The 23,880-nt window shown below is 41.7% G+C and overlaps 1 protein-coding gene across 1 annotated transcript in view; it reads right to left on the bottom strand.

Annotated features, from left to right (window-relative positions):
• Positions 1-1,108: 1,108 nt before the first annotated feature.
• soat2 (sterol O-acyltransferase 2) overlaps positions 1,109-23,880 on the bottom strand; it is a gene marked incomplete at both ends in the record, with an annotated part of 43,067 nt that continues 20,295 nt past the window's right edge. Inside the window, 9 exons of the mRNA XM_084315724.1 lie at positions 1,109-1,222; positions 2,307-2,452; positions 7,934-8,069; positions 10,793-10,891; positions 12,725-12,822; positions 14,093-14,222; positions 16,328-16,373; positions 22,145-22,229; positions 22,720-22,795. Coding sequence (XP_084171850.1) covers positions 1,109-1,222; positions 2,307-2,452; positions 7,934-8,069; positions 10,793-10,891; positions 12,725-12,822; positions 14,093-14,222; positions 16,328-16,373; positions 22,145-22,229; positions 22,720-22,795 — 930 coding nt within the window. The remainder of the gene's footprint in view (positions 1,223-2,306; positions 2,453-7,933; positions 8,070-10,792; positions 10,892-12,724; positions 12,823-14,092; positions 14,223-16,327; positions 16,374-22,144; positions 22,230-22,719; positions 22,796-23,880) is intronic.

The following is a 23,880-nucleotide window of genomic DNA, read 5'->3' as shown; positions in this document are numbered from 1 at the left end:
AATTTCAACACTCAATAGATATTTTCAAGCAGAAACTCTGATAATTAAGGACTATTTATGGAATGGGAAGACACCTAGAATCAGTATGCAACAGCTTTATGACCCAAGAAGTAAAGGAGGCCTAGCCTTGCCCAGCGTAGAACTTTATAACATTGCATTTGAAATGGCAAAGCTAGCCAAACATGGGCCCAGCTATGGTTTACACCTTGGATGGACACAAAATAGAAAAATAAATCGCAGCCCCATTCAATCCAATTGAGATTTTGTCACAAAATCCTGGGGGTGGTATGATTGGTGAGAAGAGTCATCCAATCTTGCAGCATTCCAGAGAAGTGTGGGTGGAGTTACATAAGCTACCCAATACACACAAGAGTACTCCTCTATTTGGAATAATCCATCTATTAAAACAGGAAAGAAACCTTGTTCAGACAATGCAGAGATATGGTTTAGGATTCCCAAAGCATACACTGTAATTAAATACTGTTTTGCTCTTACTGTACATGTTGTGGGCTCATTATGATGCCCACATCTGCCTAATCATCAAATGACAATGTTCAGTGTGCTTCAATGGAAATCCATTGAACAGCATATGGATTACCTTTCTGCCAGGGTACATACAATAGAACGGTTAATGCGATACAGGAGGGCAGAGGAGCTCTTGACAATGTTCAAGATTAACACCTCCTGTAAATAAACCAGCAGCACATTCAGCTCTTTATTGTGCCAACAAGTTTGTCTGTAGTATGCATGTTTATGAGCTAGTATTACAGAGGCAAATTTACAAAGCTATTTCATAGCATGAATTATACAGTATATATATCCAATGCTAACACTGAGACCATTCTCAAAGCATTCCACATAATACAATGGATAATTGGCATTGGAGTAAGACCCATAAAAGAATAGCCCACAACTGACATCATGACCCAAAGAGATCTTCTTAACGCAGAGAACAATGTCTATACAACGTCACTATGTATAGTGCTAAAGATATACAGTGACTTTCAGTCATTCCTTCCTTCTTTCTGTCCATTTATCATTCTTGCTCCAAAGCACTGGGCTTGAATCTTGAGTGTAAAGTAAAAGACACCATCTGAGGTTCAGTCCGTCACGACCTCGTAGCTCCCTCCCTCCACACGTCCTCCATCCCCTTCAGTCCCTGATCCAGGGAGGGAGAAGTGCAGTTCCAGGATCGTGGCGTCACCAGCTCCCAGAAGTCATTCTGTCAGGAGACATCACACAACACCTCTAAATATGAGTGCACTTCTCCCCATGCTGTTGGCACCATTTCATCCAACTTATTTCATACTTTTTTTTATCTTCACAATCTTAACTGTGTCAGTGTGTGTGTGTGTGTGTGTGTGTGTGTGTGTGTGTGTGTGTGTGTGTGTGTGTGTGTGTGTGTGTGTGTGTGTGTGTGTGTGTGTGTGTGTGTGTGTGTGTGTGTGTGTGTGTGTGTGTGTGTGTGTGTGTGTGTGTGTGTGTGTGTGTGTGTGTGTGTGTGTGTGTGTGTGTGTGTGTGTGTGTGTGTGTGTGTGTGTTAAAGCTCCCGTGTCAGTGACACCAGTGGCTTTGGGGGACGCCTTAGCCAGGTCGAGGTTCAGCTGGATGAAGTGGAGTAAGTACTACAGTACAACCCGGCTCCATCTGTCATGTCATCCAAGGTCTCTACATCTGGGGCTTTATCAGATGCTTGGGGGAGGGGGACGTGTGTGTGGGGGAGTCGACATCACCAGGATGTAGCCTAATCCTGGCCAGATCTTCACACACTGACAGCATTCAACCTGTGACTGGTGTGTGTGTGTCTGTTTGTCTGTCTGCGTGCAGACATCTGGATGTGTTCGGTGTGCATGTGTACAAGGCTTATTGGTGTTGACTGTGTATGACTGAGGCCAAACATAGCGGAAGGTGGAATAATGAAAGACCACTGGTATTTGCTAGACAGTCAGATTAATGACGTCACGAGTGTCTGAATGACGTGGGGACACGGCGCACGCAGTGAGTGGGTAGGGAAGCGTCCTGTGGTGTAATCAAGGGTTTATACTGCAGGGTTGGGCTCGGTTCAGTGTTAATCCCACCAGTTCAGGAAAGGTTGAAAGTCTTTATTAAACGTCATATCGAGCCTATTCATAATAATGACCAAAGAAAACCTTCATATTTGAAAACCAAAAAACAATTGGAAGTGTTGGCTTCCTTTAATACACAAAATATATTATAGTATATAGGATGCTGTGGTCTAAATATAGCCTACCTAGTTCCCCTCGGCAGAGCACACACACAAACACACACCAGTGGGAGGTACTTACCCCTGTCCGAGGACAGTGTATCTGGGCGTACCACTCCAGGCAGTACAGGCACACCTGGACGCCCTGGCCAAGGATCAGACTGGTCCAAATGACGATGTTGCAGAGAGCACTCTGGCGCTTGTCGTTCAAGGCAAAGTTGAACCCCACTGAGATGGGGAGACAAGTATGGCAGAGAGAGTTGTTGTGAGTTAAGGATAAGGCCAGTGTAATTTATTTTTGTATTCTATTTTTATTTGCCTATGAAAAGACCAAAACCTACAATGCACTCTTTTATTAAAAGTATGGTCCTTCGAGCCAACACCAGAACTCAATTGCTTCACAAAAGAAGGGTTCAAATAAGTCAGAGCCGCAGTTTGTTTGGTTGCTTGGGGACTATGTTGTTCTTATATTGTACTGCAATTGTACTGCAATAGATCAATAGATCAATATAACTTGATGCTTTTTGAAGTACATTTAGTAATAACTGCAATGCCCATGTTTTTCAGGATAATACATTACAGTATTTAGAACTGGAAATAATGTGTTTGTAATGATTTTAGCATACAATGGTATGCTATGTCTTCCTGGTTGAGGGGACAGTAGGAAGAGTATTGAGAGTAGAAGTGTCATGTCCCCTGTGTCCTAGTGCCGTTGTCTCTGTGTGGGTGTGGGTATGTGGGAAGTGATTGGAACCTGGTGTAGAGGCAGTCCCAGAGGCATGTTGTAGCCTGTTTATTCCTGTATCTGTCCTGCCGTGTCTAACCTGGCTGTCCTCCCTTGTCTCTAGTCCACTACGTGGCTCCCCTCCCACCGTGCATCTTGTATCCCATGTATGACCCTCGCTCGTCTGACTACCCTGCTCCTGGATCTCCCCGTGAACTGTCTGTGTTGCCCGCCTTGTCTACGAACCTCCGCCTGTCCGACTACGATTCTCCCGGATCATCCCACGCACCGTCTGAGAACCCGGCCTCGTCTTTGGACCTCACGCTTGTCCAACTACTCTCCCTTTTAATTTTTAATTAAAAAAAAAAATTAAACGCCCCTGGAACCTGTCCAGTTGTCTGCTCTCTCTCTCTGCGCTAGAGTCTCACGGTCAAACCATAACAAGAAGAAATCCATTGTTTTGGTCTTTTCATAGACTATATTGACTTATCCTTAAGCTTACTTAAGTTTAGGGTTTGTTTAATATAGTTTAGTGGACACATTTTCAAACTTGAAAACATCTTATTTATATTGTAGTTTCTGGTCTTAAAACAGACAATGAGACATAGATAATACCAATAATTATAATGAATTATTCAGTAACACTTTACTTAATGGGGCAGTTCACCCAAAAACATTTTCCTCCTTACTGGAGCGCTATCTATCCATCCAGAACGTTTTGGTGTGATTTGATTTGCCTAGTTTTGGAGATATCTGCCATTCATTATCATGGGGGGTGTAGTTCGGTAGAAAATAGTTCCTACATGAAACTGCTCACAACAAAGTCTGTGGATTATCAAGCCGACTTGACTACTGTAATGCACTCCTCACCGGCCTCCCAAAAAAATACTCATTCAAAATGCGGCAGCTAGGCTACTAACTAGAACCAAGAGGAGAGACCACATCAGTCCAGTATTAGCTAACCTACACTGGCTTCCGGTAACATTTAGAATTGATTATATACAAAGCACTAAATGGAACAGGATTAAGCTACATTGCAAATTCTCTAGTCAACTATGTGCCTCCTAGAACATTGCGATCATCTACTCTGGTCTATTGAAGGTTCCAAGCCACAGTCTAAGGAAAATCGGCGATGCAGCCTTTGCAAACTATGCACCAAAGTTATGGAACACACTACCTATGGACATTAGGGAAGCTAGATCTCTTAATATTTTCTAAAATAAGCTAAAAACGTACCTCTTCACCATAGCCTTCTAATACACTCCGCTGTTGATTGTACTGTAGCACTATTTTACTCTGTCCATTCTATTGCACAATTTTACTATCTATTCTATTCTACTAATATTTTACTCTGTCTATAACTTTTTATTACAGGTTCAAAACTGTCAGGTATTAAACTGTGTGGGTATCAAACAAGAGACTGTCAGACTTTAAAACTGTGTAGGACCAGTGGCGGCTGGCCACTAGGGGCGCTCGGGCGCCGCCCCCCCCCCCCCTGGTTAACCCTGGTTAAAAGAGAGCAGAACAAGAAATATTTTTTGTTTTGTTTTTTGTTTTATAGCCCTATAAATAATATAAACATGTTTAAAATGAATAATATTTACTCATTTTAAGTATGTTTGTGTTTCCAATGCACAATATAACGTTAATATATCAAATATAAATAATCGTTTTCCTGAACAGGAAGTGACTCACTGTCTGATAGAGAATACGTTCCGTTACCGTAGCCGCATTCTCCTCGCCGCATTTCTCTCGGGCTAGACGCAATAGCCCTCTGAGTGCGCGTGCACGCCGTGCACTGTTTCATCGCTGTATCCATCGCAGCCAATCAGTGCGTAACGCGCTGTGCGTTGAAATATGATGTATTATGATGGAAGCCGGGCGCGATTTGAAGCGGTCTAAGCAGCAGCGTCTATAATTTCCGTAGCCGCATTTCTCGGAGACGCTCTCTGATTGGCCGACGTCAGTTTTTTCCGTAGCCGCATTTCGCGGAGACGCTCTCTCTGATTGGCCAACGCCTGTTTCTGGTTAGGAAGTTAGTAAGTTAGTTACTCGATGCTGTGTTGTGTTGTGATGCAGTCACTCTGGACAGTGGGGATATACATCGACAACAACAGTCTGGGAGACTGGGACTTTGGGACAGTGGACATTATACACTTTATCAAGCCCTCCGGACCACGTTTCAACTAACTACAGTGAGTTAATGAGTTAATGCGGTCTGTCTCTCTGTCTCTCTCTCGCTCTCTCTCTCTCTCTCTCTCTCTCTCTCTCTCTCTCTCTCTCTCTCTCTCTCTCTCTCGCTCTCTCAACACAGCGTGTTAATTTCGCTGTGGCCGGGTATTGCATAATGGCTGAATGAATGAATGTTAACTTGTTTAAAATAGACCTATATATATGTGTTCATTATTGATTTGATGATCATACGTGTACTAATGTAGTATGAATCAATTAACTCGACTTAATGTTGGTAACGTTATGAGTCAGAATACGCTTGGCCAGCTTGGTCAGATGATTGCGACCACCCAAGTGTAGTTCATACCGGCCGCCACTGTGTAGGACCCAGGCCGCATGTATGCCTTCTACGACGGAACTGCGTTTCCGCGTTCGAGTTTTGCGCTCTGATTGGCCAGGTCATGTGACATGTGCGCCAATCGTGGGACAGCAAGTTCTGCGCCTATTTCCGGGTCTAACAGCCTGCAAACTACCTGGCGTTCTATCGCCATGCTCTAAGACAAACTCTCACCTTAACCAACTTCGAAAGAGTGCCTAAGCTTAACCGTCGGAATCAGGGCAGGCGTTCTATCGCCATGCTCTAAGACAAACTCTAACCTTAACCAACTTCGAACGAGCGCCTAAGCTTAACCAGTGTAGAAACTTGCGGTCCCACGATTGGGCGTACATGTCACATGACCAGAAATGACCTGGCCAATCAGAGACGCGGAAACGCAGTTCTGTTGTAGAAGGCATTCAGGCACCCAGGCCTAGAACTGCACCCTGAGAGAGGGAACTGTGCCCTGAGAGGGAGGTCTGCCCTGAGTGGGAGGTTCATTGGGTCAAAGTGGGTATAAAACAGGAGGGAAGACCATCAAGTTTTAAACTGTGGATACCAAACAGAGAAGGTAAAGACAACTTTGAACTGTTGAACAGTAATCCAGAACTGTTTTATTGCACTGTAAAAATAATATATTTTTTTTTATCCACTTTTTCTCCTTATTTTTCTATTTTTCTCCCATCCCAATTTCGTATCACCAATTCTCCCCTTCAATTCTCCCCTCCCCTGTCTTGAACGTTGCTAGACTATGCCTCCCACTGGTCGGCTGTAGTGAGGATATAGAAGCCTTGCATCACGTGTCCCCTCCGGTACACGAGGAGGCAGCCTGTCGCATCTTTTCACCAGACAGCGCGGACTCTCAGTGGCGAGGAGTAACGAGTGGGAGGCTCACGATGCCCCTGATACTTCCTGTCTCTGCTGTACAGGCGTCACCCAACCGACCTGTAGGAGTCGCTGTCCACACGTCCAATCCCCACCCATCGACTTTCCACCCGCTACCTCTGCCAATTGAGATAGTATGACGACTGGCCCAAGCCGCAAGCAACGCTGACTCAGGGAGTCGAGACCGGAGTCTCTTGCATTGGTGACGAGCGCAATCTCCGCTACGCCACCCAGCCGCCCTTGTAAAAATAATATTTGATCTATTCTATTCTACTATTTTATTGCACTGCACTATTGCACTATTTTACTCTGTCTATTTTATCTTACTCTTTTTATTATTGTCTATTTAAAACTGAATCAAACCATAAACAAGGTGGCCTGTTGGGATGTTAAAAAACCATAATGTGAAAAACTGTGATTTTATATCTGCACTTTATGTGCTAATTTTATGCCTGTCTCTTTTCTGTTGTGAAGCACTTTGAGCTGCAGTTTCTGTATGAAAGGTGCTATACAAATAAAGTTTATTATTATTATTATTATTATTATTATTATTATTATTATTATTATTATTATTATTATTATTATTATTATTATTATTATTATTATTATTATCTTGAGTAACCGGGTAATGATTCCCGAATTGTTTCAAATGTATATTTTTGCTGCACACACTGAGTGCCATTCAGCTCCATTGTATTGAAGTGGCGGCATATATCTCTATGGCAGATACCTCTACAGCCAATATCTCTACAGCAGATATCTCCTAAACTAGACAAAATCACAACAAAACTATCTGGACAGATCGATAGCAAAAGAAATAAGAGAGAGAGAGAGAGAGAGAGAGAGAGAGAGAGAGAGAGAGAGAGAGAGAGAGAGAGAGAGAGAGAGAGAGAGAGAGAGAGAGAGAGAGAGAGAGAGAGAGAGAGAGAGAGAGGAGAGGGAAAAGTAAAGATTGTATGTGTCAGAATCAGATGACTACAGACTGAGACACCAGAGGGGGAAAGAAAACAGGAGAGTATTGTACTTCCTGTAAATACCCTCAAAACAACCACTGACTGTTACAGTGAGGAATAACAGGTTCCTATCTCGAGAGCTCGACAGCAGCCCAGAGCGATCATTCGTTTTAGCTTAACAACAAGCTACAGATAAACAAAACAACCCTCACCAACAACAATCTATACAACAGCTAGTCAGTGGATGGTTTGCTGAATGGGACAGTAGAGTAGTCCACATTTCCATGAGGTTTATATTCCAGCATCGCTGGAAGGCCTGAGCCAGAACAAACATTTGATAGAAATTCACAGTCTCATTCATTGTCTATGGAGCAGCCCCAGATTTTACATCCCAGTGACATCACTGATTGGAGGGTGTATGTTCACAAATACTGACTGAACTGTCCTACTGGGGTTACAGGAAAAACATGTGCACAATTAAAATGGGTAGCATTCCCATTTAACAAACATGTTCCACAGATTATGAACCCTTTCACTACTACACTACAGATGGTTAACTGTGACATCCTGAGACACCATGGAACTATGAGATCCCTCACCTCCAAAGACAGAGAAGAGGCAGAACAAGACTGGATAGAAGAAGCCGAACCCCATGGTGAAGGCGTACTCATGGACCAAGGCGGACACCATGAACACAGAGAGCATGCCAACTGTCCGGAACTTCTGCTTGGACAGCTGCAGGGATCAGAGAGAGAGAGAGAGAGAGAGAGAGAGAGAGAGAGAGAGAGAGAGAGAGAGAGAGAGAGAGAGAGAGATAGAATAATATATGTCACAGGGGGAGAAGGGAGTTCACTACTAGGTTCAAAGGTCAGTGTGTTCTAGTGTGGTGGATATGTTTCAACTACTGCATGTTAAAAATGTATCATGTATTTGCATGAAAGCACACTATTGTGTGTTGATTATTGTTATGGTGCCTGGCTGTCTTGCCTTTGCATTTTTAGAGAGACAAAGCCAAATATGGACCAGCCTTGAACAGTGAGTGCTATTCAGCGAGTTGACGCTATGAGTAAAATGCATGGTGGAAGGACCCGTGGTGGCATACCAGTGGGGACCACACCTGAGCACCGGACTATAGTTAGGGTTATCTCAGAGCTCATCAACCTCATTATGTCAGCAGACCCCAGATTGAGGTCAGAAAACTCCTGTGACCTCAGCGTTTGAAATTGAAATGGCGCATTCACCTTGGACAGATGACATACTATAAAGATTGCATAAATAATTAATTCTTCAGGTGCACAGGGATTTATCTGCTTGGCAACAGCATTTGAATTTGAATTGATAGGAATAGGAATCGTATTATAAAATCGTGAGCTGAACTCAAATGCCCAATTCTCTACAACAAACACACACACACACACACACACACACACACACACACACACACACACACACACACACACACACACACACACAACAACAACAACAACAACACAAAAAACAATGTCAAACAAGAAAACAAAAAAGAAAGGGGGGGGGGGGTGCAAGGGTGACACTCAAAACACGCAAAAACAGCAAACGACAACCTCATCACAGGCAAATAGTCGATACCGCTTACATCTTGTTATTAACAGTACATCATGGCCTCTCAAGGAGCTTGTAGACAGTGTCCCAGTGGACATCCTGGCCCTTAGCAACATATTTTAATAGGCAGGCTGCCCATTCTATGTTCAGAAAATCCATGTATTGCTCCAGCTACAAACTGTATGAGAAGCAGCCTGGTTTACGCTCCTTCCAGTTTAAAATAATTAGTCTTTTGGTCCAGAGCCGGTTAACAGTGACTCCTACAATATTGTCTGGTTTTTGACCCAACAGACCCAATGCTATGGAACATACAGGAAAGTTGACACCAAAAAACTCTGACATTAGGGATATTACTTCTTACCAGAATGTTTTAACAGCCGGACACTCTCAAAGCAGTTGAAGTAATGAGCCCCGATTGCCACATTTGTACCAGCATAAATCTTGGTGTTTATTGTCCATCTTGGATAACCTAATAGGTGTGATATACGCTCTAGTCTACTCTAATCTTTATTGTATAATCCTACATCTCAAAAGCCAACCTCCAAATTATACTCCACTGAGAAGCAGTCAAATATATGTTAAGGTCATGCTCCCAAGCCAGCTGGACAGGAACATGGGGCAGCTCTAAACATTAAACTATAAATATTTGAGACCAAACCTCTTAGGAGCTGACCCCACTCCGAGCATGAGGAAGGCACAGCCCCTTCATAACATATTTTATTTATAACAGACGATAATTGTCCATAATGTTAAAATGAGTCCAAAAGGCTAAATTAATTCATAAATTGTTGGACTGGTTATGATTTTATCGCCATGCCTCTGCCGAATTGTATTACTTAAAGTGCTTCCTCCCACTGAAAGGATGGGGTTACACCAGATGGGACAAGATGGAAGAGAAGCCCCTTTATATTAAATCCTCTGTGCAGCTGTTTCGCAATAGAGCATGAAAACCTCCAGAGTCGGGTCTATAGAGGCTCAAGTCATTGTATGAAAGATAATAACTGGAATACATCTGGGACTCCTAGACTCCCCCCGGACCTGGGTGTGATTAATCTCTTGAATGTGATTCTGGGATTTTTCTTATTCCTAAGGAATTGAATAAAAAGGGATTTAATGTCTCTGAATGCCTGTGTTAGCTGATCACTCAGATGGTTCAGCTGGATTCTTTTTTAAATGTCAATTTCAATGTTTTTAAACTTGTTTTTAGATTGTCAGTATCTTGTTTTTTAGTTTTTTTTTACGAGGACTAGAATCTTTATCTGTTTGTTTTTGTTGTTTGTTTATTTACACATATAATACCAATTACATATAATACAATACAATCCACAAAGGGATGTGTAGGAGAATTGCATAAAAACCCTCTAGGGGCTTGCATGTGGCATTCATCAGGAAGCAAAATTACACTGATATTATATCAACATACAATATACCCCCCCCCCAAACAAACACACACAAGGAACATTAATTCACAATACACACAAGCAGGTCTACATATAGACACCGAAGCAGGCACCCATGCCATACGATTTCGGGTATAGAGAAAACAAATAATGACAGGAAGAATATATAATAAAACGAAAATACAATCACAAAATACAACAAGCCATCAGACCACAGTTTGTAAAGGGAGCCCATATGGGAAATATTGGTGATCTAGGAGATGAGATTCAGTGCTCTTTTAAACTTCAGAAAAGAAAATTCCAAAATATGTGGAGGCAAAGAGTTCCACAACTTTGACCCTCAGTAGAGTAAACAAAACTGAGATTGGGAAGTGCGGAAAAGGGGTGGTCTAAGCAAACAGGAACTACGTGTGGGGTAAATATGGTGATTATTTTTACGAGGACTAGAATCTTTATCTGTTAATGCACTGTGCTTACCCAGAGGAAGTCTCTGTATCCATAGTAATAGAGCCAGTCATGAACCACTACGTTCCAGGTACGGTAATAGCTGGGAAAGGATGTGGCGTTCCACCAGTCCTGGAAAATCAATAGACATGAGGGTGACATTTGTGAGATGTTCAATTATTCCAAAAATATTATCTCTATCAACACTCCTGTACACATGTTTCATCTCAGGGACCAGCTGAAGTGGAATAATACATTTATAATAATATGATTTTATTAGTTCAAGTTTCAAGTTTTGTTTTATTTGTCACATATAAGGTACATGTACATTATAGTTAAATGTTTGGTTCTGTATGACGCTCCTGAGATTGTGTTTCATACAGTAAAAAAGTAAAACAATAAAGACCAAACATTATACAAAATATACAATAGCTAAAATGTACAAAAAAAAAAAAAAAAAAACGAAATGCAAAAATTAGGTAGAAGAGGTAGTGCACATTTGTACGAATAAATAGATAAAATATGGTGTATGTTTAAAGTGATTGTTAAAGGTGAATGTTTAAAGTGTTTTTTTGTGAATACATTTTGTGAAATTAATGTAGAATGGATGAGTTATAGAGTCCACATTGAGCTGCCTGATGACCTGGGGAAAGAAGCTCCTTCTGAGTCTCTCTGTGCTGACCATGAGACACCGGTAGCCTGACCGCAGCAGTGCAAAGAGGCAGTTGTTTGGGTGGCTAGATAGTCTTTGGCTATTCTCTTAGCCTTAGCTCTGTTACGCCTGGTGAAAATATCCTGGAGAGTGGTAAGCCCACCTCTGATGGTGCAATTGGCTGATCAAGCCACTCTCTGCAGTCTGCTGCGGTCGTGTGCAGTGCTATTCCCAAACCAGGAGGTGATGTTACCAGTCATCGATGCTTTCTATTGTGCATGAGTAGAAGTTCTTTAAGATCTATTGATTCAGAAGATCTATTATACACCCACGTGTGAAGCGCATGGGAGTATTGTGTGTGTATGTCTGTCCACATTTATTGGCTCAGAATTGATGGACAGATTGACAGGCAGTCAAACTGCTGCACTATTTAATTAAATGGTAAATGGACTGCATCCCGCCAGCGTGTCAAAGTGTCCTTGAGTAAGATACTTAACCCTGATGAGCAGATTGGCATCTTGCCGTCGGTGTGTGAATGTTTGAGGGCATGAGTGAAGGTGAGGCATACGTTATAAAGCACTTTGGATAAAATCACTATATAAATGCAGTCCATTTCGCATTTATTACATTTAGTCTCAAATTTGTCAGAGATCGACGGCACAGATCCAGGTCAAGGTTTTAGCCACTGGGGAATATGCTGCTAAGTGCAAAGATGGTAACTGCCAACATTTACTGTATCCTACTATAGAGGAATCTCTGTCTGTACTGTATATGTCTGCCCTTGCATATCTCCATAACCATTCACCTGATTGACTTCACACTTGGGTGTATTCCTGAGGACCCAATGGAGTGCAGTGTATGTCGAGTATGAAGTCGATTGAATGAGTGGTTCTTGAGAATACTGCAAGCAGCACTTCCGAGGGACAAGCAATCGTCCCGCTCTGAACGGGCACGTACTCTGAACGGTCATTCAAATACTGTACAAATACTACTGTAATACAGCAATACAGTAATATACAATAGCACTATTGAATGATGAGAGTGACTTTGAAAACAAAAGTCCAATGTTGGTAGGTTTCCCAAAATCATCTCGGTGATCATCTATTTTCACCGCAGGCCAATGGACAACTATTCTTAATTCTAAAGTACTTGTTTCCCTTTTTTTTGGATTTGTGACAGGGTGCATCAGTAACTGAAGTTCACAGCCAGATACTTTGTTTTCAGTTCTTGCTCTTGGTCTGGGATTGGAATGCAACCCCCCACTCACCAGGAACTTCTAGAAGAGACAATATGGTATTAACCATTTCACAAACCTTATAGAACATCCTGTCAGCGAAGCGCATCAACTCTCCAAAGAGATTCAGCCAGCAGTGGAGGAATGCAAAGAAACATAGCAGGAATATCAATGTACCTGAGGGAAAGAAATATGTATATATAAATGTATATATATATATATATATATATATATATATATATATATATATATATATATATATATATATATATATATATATATATATATATATATATATATATATATATATATATATATATATAGAGAGAGAGAGAGAGAGAGAGAGAGAGAGAGAGAGAGAGAGAGAGAGAGAGAGAGAGAGAGAGAGAGAGAGAGAGAGAGAGAGAGAGAGAGAGAGAGAGAGAGAGAGAGAGAGAGAGAGAGAGAGAGAGAGAGATAGATAGATAGATAGATAGATAGATAGATAGATAGATAGATAGATAGATAGATAGATAGATAGATAGATAGATAGATAGATAGATAGATAGATAGATAGATAGATAGATAGATAGATAGATAGATAGATAGATAGATAGATAGATAGATAGATAGATAGATAGATAGATAGATAGATAGATAGATAGATAGATAGATAGATAGAGAGGGTGACAGATATATAGATAGAAAGAGAGAGAGGGTGACATATATACAGTATGGAGAGACACACACAGACGGATATAGAGAGAGAGACAGATAGAGAAAGATAGACAGACAGATAGAGATATATACAGATAGATAGAGAGAGACACACAGACAGATAGAGAGAGAGACAGATAGAGAGATAGTCAGAAAGAGAGAGATAGCAAGAGAGAGCAATAGAGATATGGACAGACATATGGAGAGAGAGAGAGAGACAATACTGTATAGGTCATGAGGGACATTCACCTCCTCCTAGGCTCTCTTCAAAATATGGTAACATGAGACTAATCTCCAGCAGCTAATCATCATGACTAACAACACTGATGAGTTCACCAGTGTAGCACACTATTCCAACAACCCTCGTCTCATTATCTCATGTCATAGTAAGACACCTGAGGGAATATTATTCTCCACTGACTCATACATGAAAATGATCTTCCAAAGTCTGCTAGTTAATAGTTATATGACAACAGGCATAGCTATCATAAAGGTCCCACTTTTTATTGTCGTGCTACACTGCCGCAGAGTCTGAGCAATCCTTCAGTGATAATGGAAAATACAGCAGATAACACAGTATGTGAGCAATTCATGTGTGTGTGTGTGTGTGTGTGTGTGTGTGTGTGTGTGTGTGTGTGTGTGCGTGTGTGTGTGTGTGTGTGTGCGTGCGTGCGTGTGTGCGTGTGTGTGTGTGTGTGTGTGTGTGTGTGTGTGTGTGTGTGTGTGTGTGTGTGTGCAGTAGGTACAGTACCTGGTAATACTGCATTGAACATAGATAGGACTAGTGTCTTTTTACTGAGAGGCAGGCTCATGTCACTCCTGAAGAGAGGCACACAGAGACGCTCCAGGATGAAGTGGCCATAGAACAGGCAGGCCAAGATCTGCACAGAGTGAGGAGCATGCAGAGGAAAATGAAAGGCCCAATCAGTGATCCAAATGTAAACAAATGGGTAGCCGCATCACAAAAATAAGTAGTGTTTCATTGTATTTGCTGTATTTTGCAGCTGTGAAAGGATTTTCCATCCACAATCACAGATTGGGCCTTTAATGTTGACAAGAAGTGGCATAATAGAAAATGATTAATCCTTCAGATTTGTTTAGGCCATATTCCCCAGGGTCCGATGAGAAGATTGATATCAATTTCATCTCTATGCATTAGTTTTGGAGTTAGAAGTTGTTGGAAGTCTAAACTAAGCTAGGCTAGCATGCACCTGGACCTCTCTGGGGCCGCTGGACATACAGATGTTTGAGTGTTCCTTCATCTCATCTTCATCTTCAATATTACTTTTTTTTATCCACTTTTTTCCTCCTATTTTTCTGTATTTTCCTCCCATCCCAATTTAGTCGTTATGCCAATTCCCCCCTCCCCTTCCTGGTCGTTGCGCGCATGTGCCCCCCACTGGTCGTCTAGGGAGCCCTGAAGTCTATCACATGCTTCCTCCGATACATAGGAGACAGCCAGCAGCCTCTTTTCACCTGGCAGCGAGGACTCTCATTGGTGAAGTGTAACGCATGGGAGGTCACACTACCTTCACCATTTCCCTCCCTCGCTGTGCAGGCGCCCTGACCGACCTGTAGGAGTCGCTGTTTACAATGACCAGATTACCACCCACCGGCTTCCCTCCCGCTGACACTGCCAATTGTGTCAGTATGACGACCGGCCAAGCCGGAGGCACCGCTGACAGCCGGATTCGATACCAGTGTATCTGCGGTGGTAGAAAGACGCTTAGTCCGCTGTGCTACCCGGCCGCGCTTTCATCTTCAATATTCAAAGATTGTTCAACGTGCAAGATGGGGGTTACAATTTAAGGGGAACATTTCATTTCAAAAGATACAGTTTTCAAACGACCATGAAGAGTCTTTGTATTTCAATTTGCGGAGTAAAATTATGGAACAGTCTGATTGTGGAATTAAAGCAATGTCAAAACATAAAACAGTTTAAAATAAAATACAGTCAAATGGTTTTCCAGAGGTACAGAGATGAAGAAGGGGTTTGATAACTGGCAGTATGTATGTGCATATGTAGGTATATAGTTGTATGTATAAAAAATGGCTAGAGGAACTATACAGGGTAACATACAGTTTTGGCAAATATTAATAAGGTATTATTAAAAGATTTATTGTTAACTAACTAATTTCTTTTTCAATATAAGTCTAGTAATGTATGAATTAGTAAATATAATATAGTATGTTCTGATGAGTAAATAGGGGTGGGATTAAATAAGTGTATGCTTCTTCCCACTCCTTTTCAAATATGTAAATGATAAAAATAAATTAAAAAAATATATTATTTAGACGGCTTAAGGCTATATCTGTACTTGATGTTTGTTTGTTATGTTGCATATTAGAAATAAACTTCAATCAATCAATCTCTATAATGTCATTATCTAATAAAAACGGTATACCTCATGTTGAGAACCACTTCTGTAGAACATTTACAGCCTGGTGAACTCCAGGGACATGGCTTAATAAATAAATGTTGAATTAAGATTTGGTAGATTGCATGCCACTTTTACAGTAAAAGCTTCTCTGACTGTGGACCTTTTTCAGAGTGTTGCATGACCGAATGCAAAAACTGTACAATTCTAAACATATGACTTTCAGAGCCATGTCATGGGAGGTTACTGCAGGCTATAGCAGTACAATACACTTTCTAGAGGATCAAAGCAGCCCTTATCAAAGCAGGTCAATAACCTCACATAGACGTACTGTAGGCTACTTAGTCAGCGGATACATTTCCACATTTAAATCAAGACACCAATCACGTCAACAACCCATGTGTTTGTGATCATGAATAGAATGCAGTAAATCACAGCTTTCAGATGAAAACCAAATGGCCAAAGTTTCAGGAACAGTTTCCAGAACACATTTTTGAGAGTGTACAATGGGTTTTCGAACAAGTTTATTGTGGATCTTCCACGTAAAGTTTCAATGAAAGAAAAAATTACATGATGGCAGGAAAAGAGTAAATGAGGATGAATCTCACCATGCCGGCGGTAACACAGACATAATTCCATCTTATGTGGGGATTCCTGTGGGGAGAAAACAGTGCCATTACCCGAGGGATATTCATTGCTGTGGCTGACAAAATCTTTCAGCAGATGTGTGTGTTGTGTTGTTCTGTGTCAAATGGATCCGAACGGAATACATACTCATATGCAAACGGAATATGACTCTGATGTTTTGAGCTCGGAGCCTTGACATTTAGCCTTTATCCCATTTCTAGCGCTCGTTTCCCTATACTTTCTATTTTGTTGTTGTTGTTGTTGTTGTTGTTGTTGTTGTTGTTGTTGTTGTTGTTGTTGTTGTTGTTGTTGTTGTTGTTGTTGTTGTTGTTGTTGTTCTTAGCTCTATTCTATTAAATCTTTCAAAAATGTTCTCATGTACCCCAGTTGCTATCGCATGTACATATTTGTGTTTTATTATGCGTATATGTGCATACATACTGTACCAACTATTTCGCCTGTTTTATTCTCCACCCATCGATCATCCATATATCACATATATAGCCCTTCTAAGGTTTCTATCATCCACATTGCCTCTGGTGCTTTTTTCCTATTGCTAGGTTTTTAGTGAGTTTTTCCTTACCTTCACTGGGGTATTGTTTTGGGAGTGTTGTTTTGGATTTCATGATGTTTTTTTTCTTTTCTTGATTTATTGTGATGTTTCTTCTTGACTTGTTAAAGAAGACTTGTCCAGCCCATGGGGACATTAACTTGTGATTGCAGGCTTTACAAATACATTTGATTTGATTTGATTTGTGTCATATTATATTGAGAAGCCAGGGAGCAAGCACTACATGTTTTGTACAGAGGGACAGGCTGTGCTTCTGTGAAGATGATACCTTTCACCAGCACTTGAGTGACATGGTCAAGTGTGTCATAAGATTGTTCCCTTTATCATTTTAATGCTAATATTCCTTGGACTTAAAAAGCGGCAATACAAATTTAAAAAAAGAGGCCACGGGTCACCACTATATACATGTACTACATTTTCCCCTAACAAAAGCCTCTTCAAGTATCAACATGAAAAGGTGTTACCTTTTTTATAACAATCTTGTTATAAACTAACATTTGTTGGAGAGAAAGAAAATTGTGCATGGATTAGAAGATTTCAACTAAAATATATACAACTTCTCTTGGGTATTTCCTGGTTGTTAAACAAGGTAGGTAAATACATGTACTTCACCTACAAACACAATACTGCTCAGACAGCACAATATTGATGTAATTAAGACATTTGCTTAAATAATTTTTTTTTTTTTTTTTTTTTTTACTTTGACCAGTCAGCTGGTTCTTTTAGCGTTTATCGCTTTTTCATCGCATTTATACTTGGTCAAGTTCGACCGACAGAAGCAGGCTGAAAGGGTTCAGATGGGGGGGAAGACACTCTGGGAAAGGCACGGCTGCCGTCCGGGATTCGAACGCGCTCAGCCCCAGATCCGTGACGAGCACGGTTGTCCACGGCGCTGAAATAGCACTCGCGGTACGTGGTGAGCTACTGGAGCTCCCCAAATAAAAACTTTTTATATGCATAGGTTTATAAAATAGGTGGAACTAAAGCGTGGGCCAGGTTTTGTCAACAAAGAAAATAAAGGATAGAATAACAACAGACTGGCCGCTGGTGGTGCAGGTTGTTTGAGTAGGACATCATGACTCGATGAGACCTTCTGAGGCCAGGTGGTCATAAGAAGTTTTGAAGAAATGCTGTATTCTGAGTTGCTAGAACTTCCACGGTCTCTCTGTTAATATGGAACATTCTGTTCTTTGATGCTTTGGTGAAGATTCACACAAATGTTTTATTTGAGACTGTTCCTTCCTTTTGAGACTGTTGCCTCCTCCCGTGAGAATGTACTACCACTCTCCTTGCAGCTGCAACACATATGTGACATGTTGATTTTAGCACTATAGCATGTGAGCCTTTAGACGTTTGTTCATGCAACTTTGATAGGACCCCCGCAGTGTCTTATGTAAGATGTGACATGAGTGCTAGTTGTTACAGTATGTTATGTCCCTTTTAGGGCATCCTTCCTATTCTTCCTAACATCCTTCCTATGCTTCCTAACAAGCTTTCCCATGCTTCCTTTAAGCCTTCCTTGACTTAATCCTCTTTAACCCATTGGGGGGCATAGGGCATCCACCAGAGCTCTCCATCTCACTCTCTTCTGGGCCAGGGCCTTTGCTTCTTGCCAGCTCACTCCGATGTTCTTTAGGTCTTGGAGTGTGGAACGTCTTCATGTGTTTCTCGGCCTACCGGCTTTCCTCTTCCCCTGCGGGTTGTAGTCCAAGGCCTGTCTAGTGATGTTCTTTGAGTCCTTCCTATGGGTATGCCCTATCCAGTTCCACTTTCTCCTTATGATGGTGGTAGCTATGCTGTCCTGGTTGGTTATCCTCCACAGCTGTTACGTTCCAAGGCCCGGTCCTGGCTTAACCTTATGGTCTTGGTTTTTCCGGTGTTGATCTTGAGTCCAAGCTGGTCACTGTTAGTCTGTCTTCTGTTGCATGTGTGTGTGGTTTTCAGAGACTAGTGCAAGGTCGTCTGCGAAATCCAGGTCCTTGAGCTGGGTAAACAAGGTCCACTGCATTCCTGTCCGTTGATTTTCAGTTGTTCTTCTCATGATCCAGTCAATGAGGAAAATCAAAGGAGAAAGAAGACAACTCTGCCACACCCCTGTTGTGATGGCAATAATGTTATGTTGTGGCAGCAGCAGGGACGACGACTTCGTAACCTAGTTACTTTATCAAGTAATCAGTAAAGTAACTCGATTACTTTTTAAAGGAGTAATCAGTAATCAGATAATTTTTACAAGTAATCTGTGGCATCACTGGTGGTGAGTATCCTCGCCTGTCACACAGGGGACAGTGACAGCCAATGAAATTGGAGCATTTCTCACGCTGTCCAAGGTGCTGAACTGCTCTAGACCGCGGTTCAATTCCCGACAGGGAGACAATGAAACTTTTTTCAAACTCCTGCAGTGGGTGGAAATGAGCTTTTGATGTGTATGCTTGTTAAGCCCACAGATAGACAACATTTCCCAGCCTCTGGTGCAACTGGTTAGTGTGTTTAGCTGTTAACTGAAAGGTTGTTGATTTGAGCTGTCTTTTGCAGAAGGGCAATACTGTGCCCTTAAACTTTGAAATTGGCCCAAAACTCCTGCCGTAAAACTAATATTAAATAGGATGGTTATTGTAATGTGTTACTGAAAACAGGATATTTCAATCACTGATAAAAAATGTATTGCTACTCTGTTACTATGTCAATCATCGTCCATTAGAATCTAACCAATGTGTAGTATTATGTGAAAAAACACAACAGAAGGACAGATTGGGTAGGAATGGAGGCCATGGTGAAGGCAGATGAGAAAGTATGTGTGTGTTGGCAACCTTCTATGAATACGAATGGCTTGCCCCTCCCAGTCGTCTGTCACATGAGATGTGCATTCCTCAAGAGTTGCTTTTAAGGTCAACAGAGTTCACAGCTCCCTGGTGGTCTAGTGGTTAGGATTCGGCGCTCTCACCGCCGCGGCCCGGGTTCGATTCCCGGTCAGGGAACACCTTTTATGTGTGCTTCCTAACATCCTTCCTATACTTTCTATACTTCTTATATAACCCTTCCTATGCTTCCTAACATGCTTCCTATAACCCTTCTTGTGCTTTCTAACATCCTTCCTATGCTTCCTAACATCTTTCCTATGCTTCTTAACATGCTTACCATGCTTCCTATAACCCTTCTGGTTCTTTCTAACATCCTACCTATGCTTCCTATGCTTCCTATCACCCTTCCTATGTTTCATAACATGCTTCTTATTGCCCTTCCTATGCGTCCTATCACCCTTCCTATGCTTCTTACCATGCTATCGATGCTTCCTAACACCCTTCCTATGCTGGATGCAATCCTACCTTGAGGGGAGGGAACAGATGGTGGAGGTAAACGGTACCCTATCCCCCCCCCCTCACAGTGAGCTGTGGTGTTCCACAAGGAAGCATACTAGGACCGCTACTGTTCCTAATTTATGCAAATGACATGTCGTCAGCTTGTGACTGCAACTTGTTCCTGTTTGCGGACGACTCAGCCCTGCTGGTCTCTGACAAGAACAAGTTACAGGTTGAAAAAACCCTCAGCTCGGAACTAGGCAGAATCTGCATATGGCTCGCTGATAACAAACTATCATTACACATGGGCAAAACAGAGTCCATTCTCTTCGGTTCAAATAACAAACTCAGCAAGACCGACGGCTTCTCAGTTACAGTGGGTGACAATATTGTCACAAGGAAAGATGAAATTACCTACCTGGGTTCCATCCTAGAGGCTAATCTCTCCTGTGACAAAATGGCATCCAATGTAATAAAAAAAGTCAACCAACGAACTCGATTCTTGTACCGGATCTCCTCTCTGGTAAACAAGAATACCCTGAAGACTCTGGCAGGAGCACTCATTCAGGGGTACTACGACTATGCTTGCACCTCATGGTACCAAAGCACCTCAAAGGCGCTAAAAACAAAATTACAAACATCTCAAAACAAACTGGTCAGACTACTGCTTGACCTTACTCCTAGAACCCACCTCACCCCTGCCCACTTTGACAACCTAGGATGGCTTAGAGTAGACGACAGAGTACAGCAACTTGCAATGGGCCTGGTCTACAAGATACACTACACGACCAAGGTACCCATGTACATGTCAAAATACTTCCCAAAGGTCAGTGAATACCACGATCACAACACCAGAGGGAGCTCCACAAATCATGTTAAACCCAGATTCGGCTCAAATAAGGGACTAAACACGTTTCGCAATTATGCCACATCAATGTGGAACGCCCTACCCAAAGCTGTAAAGGAATGTGGATCACTACCCACTTTCAAAACCTCTCTCAAGGGACACCTACGGGAGACTGCAATTCAACACTGGCCCCTGTAAATATCCTAACCCAACCCCCTCCAATGTACAGTCATTTACCTAGTATGGTTTTGTCAATAGTCCAATGTACAATTTTGTTTGTTTGTACAGTGTCTCCCCCCCCCCCCCCCCCCTCAATGTACAGTTTTGCTTGTTTATACAGTGTGCCCCCCCCCCCCCCAACCACCTCCAATGTAGATTACCCAGTATGGTTGTCAATATCCCAGTGTACCCAACCCCCCCCACCCAACCTCCTCCAATGTACAGTTTCTACGTCAAATGTATATACTCCCTTTTCCTGACTCCTTCTGTATCACAAACAGTACTGTATTTGCAAATCTGGTATGTCATAAATGTATAGATGTAGCAGTACTGACTATCTGTATGTCATGTATGTCATATATGTCCTGATGAATTGAAAATGGGGGACCCTGATGTAAACAAGACGAAAGTCTTTCTCTGGTCTGCATCCCCTTAACAATTGTGTGTATTGAGCTGTACTGTATTGTACCCATTCTGCAATCTGTTAATAAAGTTTTCAATCAATCAATCAATCAATGCTTCTTAACATGCTATCGATGCTTGCTATCACCCTTCCTATTACCGTCTAGCGTTAGCTTGCTAATTCTGATGCCAATAACTATAATTGGAGAGCGGTCAGTGTGTTTGTCAGTCAGCGTGTCTGTCCGGTGTACTGCCTGGTGGAGATTTGTGTTCTACTGAGCACACCTTTCTAGTTTGTTATGATTTTATTTATAGACTTTGTACACTTTGTCCAGCACTCCCAGAGTCCACTCTAGTTGTTTTTAAACATGCATTTTGTAGATATATTTGACTTTACTTGATGCCATTTCATGTTATAGCCTATCACGTCATGTTATGGCACACGTGATGTGATGTCTCTTACCTGGGGTATGACTCTCTGTAGATGAGAGTTGGGCAGAAGAGGAAGTACAGATAGCTAGAGAGCGTGGGGAATGCGACCACCTCTCCTGGAAGCCACATAAAACAACATTCAGTTGTCATATTACCATCATAATGTAGCATTACTATCATGAAGTACATCTATGCTCCGGTTAACCTTACAATGAGGTTGTCTATTGAAGTCACATGTCATAATACGTAGCTGTGTTGGGAGTCGGTATTAGCTTTTACATTAATGATAGGTCTGTGGAGAGTTTTATGTAACCTCTATAAATCTTAAGTCAGTTCAACTCACAATAAGATTATGTTTACAATAAAACCGTGATCGGCTGTGTTTCTCTGACATGCAGTTAGCACACTCAGTAATATCTCTGATATACAATACATTACACAGATATCATCTGTAGGAGGCTACATACATAATTTATCGTATACACAGTCGGTACATGGATTGCATAGCTTATTGTTGTACCCTGATTCTGTTTCAGCCCCTTGTGTAAATGGATAGCTACTGTCACTGTGACAAATTCTATTATCTGAGGAGTAACTATACAGTACCTTCCTTTGGCTTGGTCTTCATAATAACTGGAGCTGTTTCTCTTATGAAGGAGTAGCTCTTCATCAGGAAACGAATCTGATAAAGGTGACAATGTACAGTTATTGTCAAGACTAGGGCATAATACGAACATATATCACACATCTTTGTTTTCCATATTTGAATTGGTGTGGTTTCCAAAGTGTGTATGTACTGTAGGTCCCTAAAAGGCTTAAATCAGTAATGGCCACAATGCTGGCTCTATAAATCGCCGCCATAATCTCTTGGGTTTTTGGAATCTGGCAGTTTTCCGTGTGGTCGCTGTAGATTAGGAATTATTAGTATTATGTTTATTACAGATGTAATAGACTAGTTGAAATGCACAGTCCAGACATAAATGGGACATGTTGCAGAACTGGTTGGACATCAGGAATATTGTGCTATCCACATCATGGATATAATTCCCCTGGATTCAACCAACACAGGTTAGATAGGATACAAGTACATTATTTGACAAATGAAAAATCAACAGATCAGGGCTGTTAGCACTGAGGTAATCTTCCCCTTCTGAATGGAACTAAGATTATTCTACAACTACAACAGCCTAACACCTTTCAACCACTGGCATGGTTGTGATCAGCTGCCTGTTTGGTGAGTATCCAGTTGGCATGGCTGTGATCTGCTACCTGTTTGGAGAGTATCCAGTTGGATGCCTCTCATCTCTGCCCTAGTGAGCTAGCTCTCCTTATCTCAATGTCCTCCTAGAAAGCTAGCTCTCCTTATCTCAATGCCCTGGCAAGCTAGCTCTCCTTATCTCAATGCCCTGGCAAGCTAGCTCTCCTTATCTCAATGCCCTGGCAAGCTAGCTCTCCGTATCTCAATGCAAAGACAATGTCAATGAATCTGCATTTCTAATGGAAGCGTACGACCAGCAGGGGAAACAGGGCTCTTAGGGAGATTCATCTGGCCATTGCGTTTTGATTGATTGATTAAAAACTTTATTAACAGATTGCAGAATGGGTACAATACAGTACGGCTCAATACAAAACAAACTGCTAAGAGGATGCAGACCAGAAAAAGACTTTCTTCTTGTTTACATCGGGGTCCCCCATTTTCAATTCATCATGACATTTATGACATACATAACACGACAAACAGATATATAAAGAGTAAAAAGATATCAT

This window comes from Notolepis coatsorum, assembly GCF_963971535.1.
Source record: "Notolepis coatsorum genome assembly, chromosome: 6".
Lineage (NCBI taxonomy): Eukaryota > Metazoa > Chordata > Actinopteri > Aulopiformes > Paralepididae > Notolepis > Notolepis coatsorum.
This window is presented reverse-complemented; position numbering and strand designations above follow the sequence as displayed.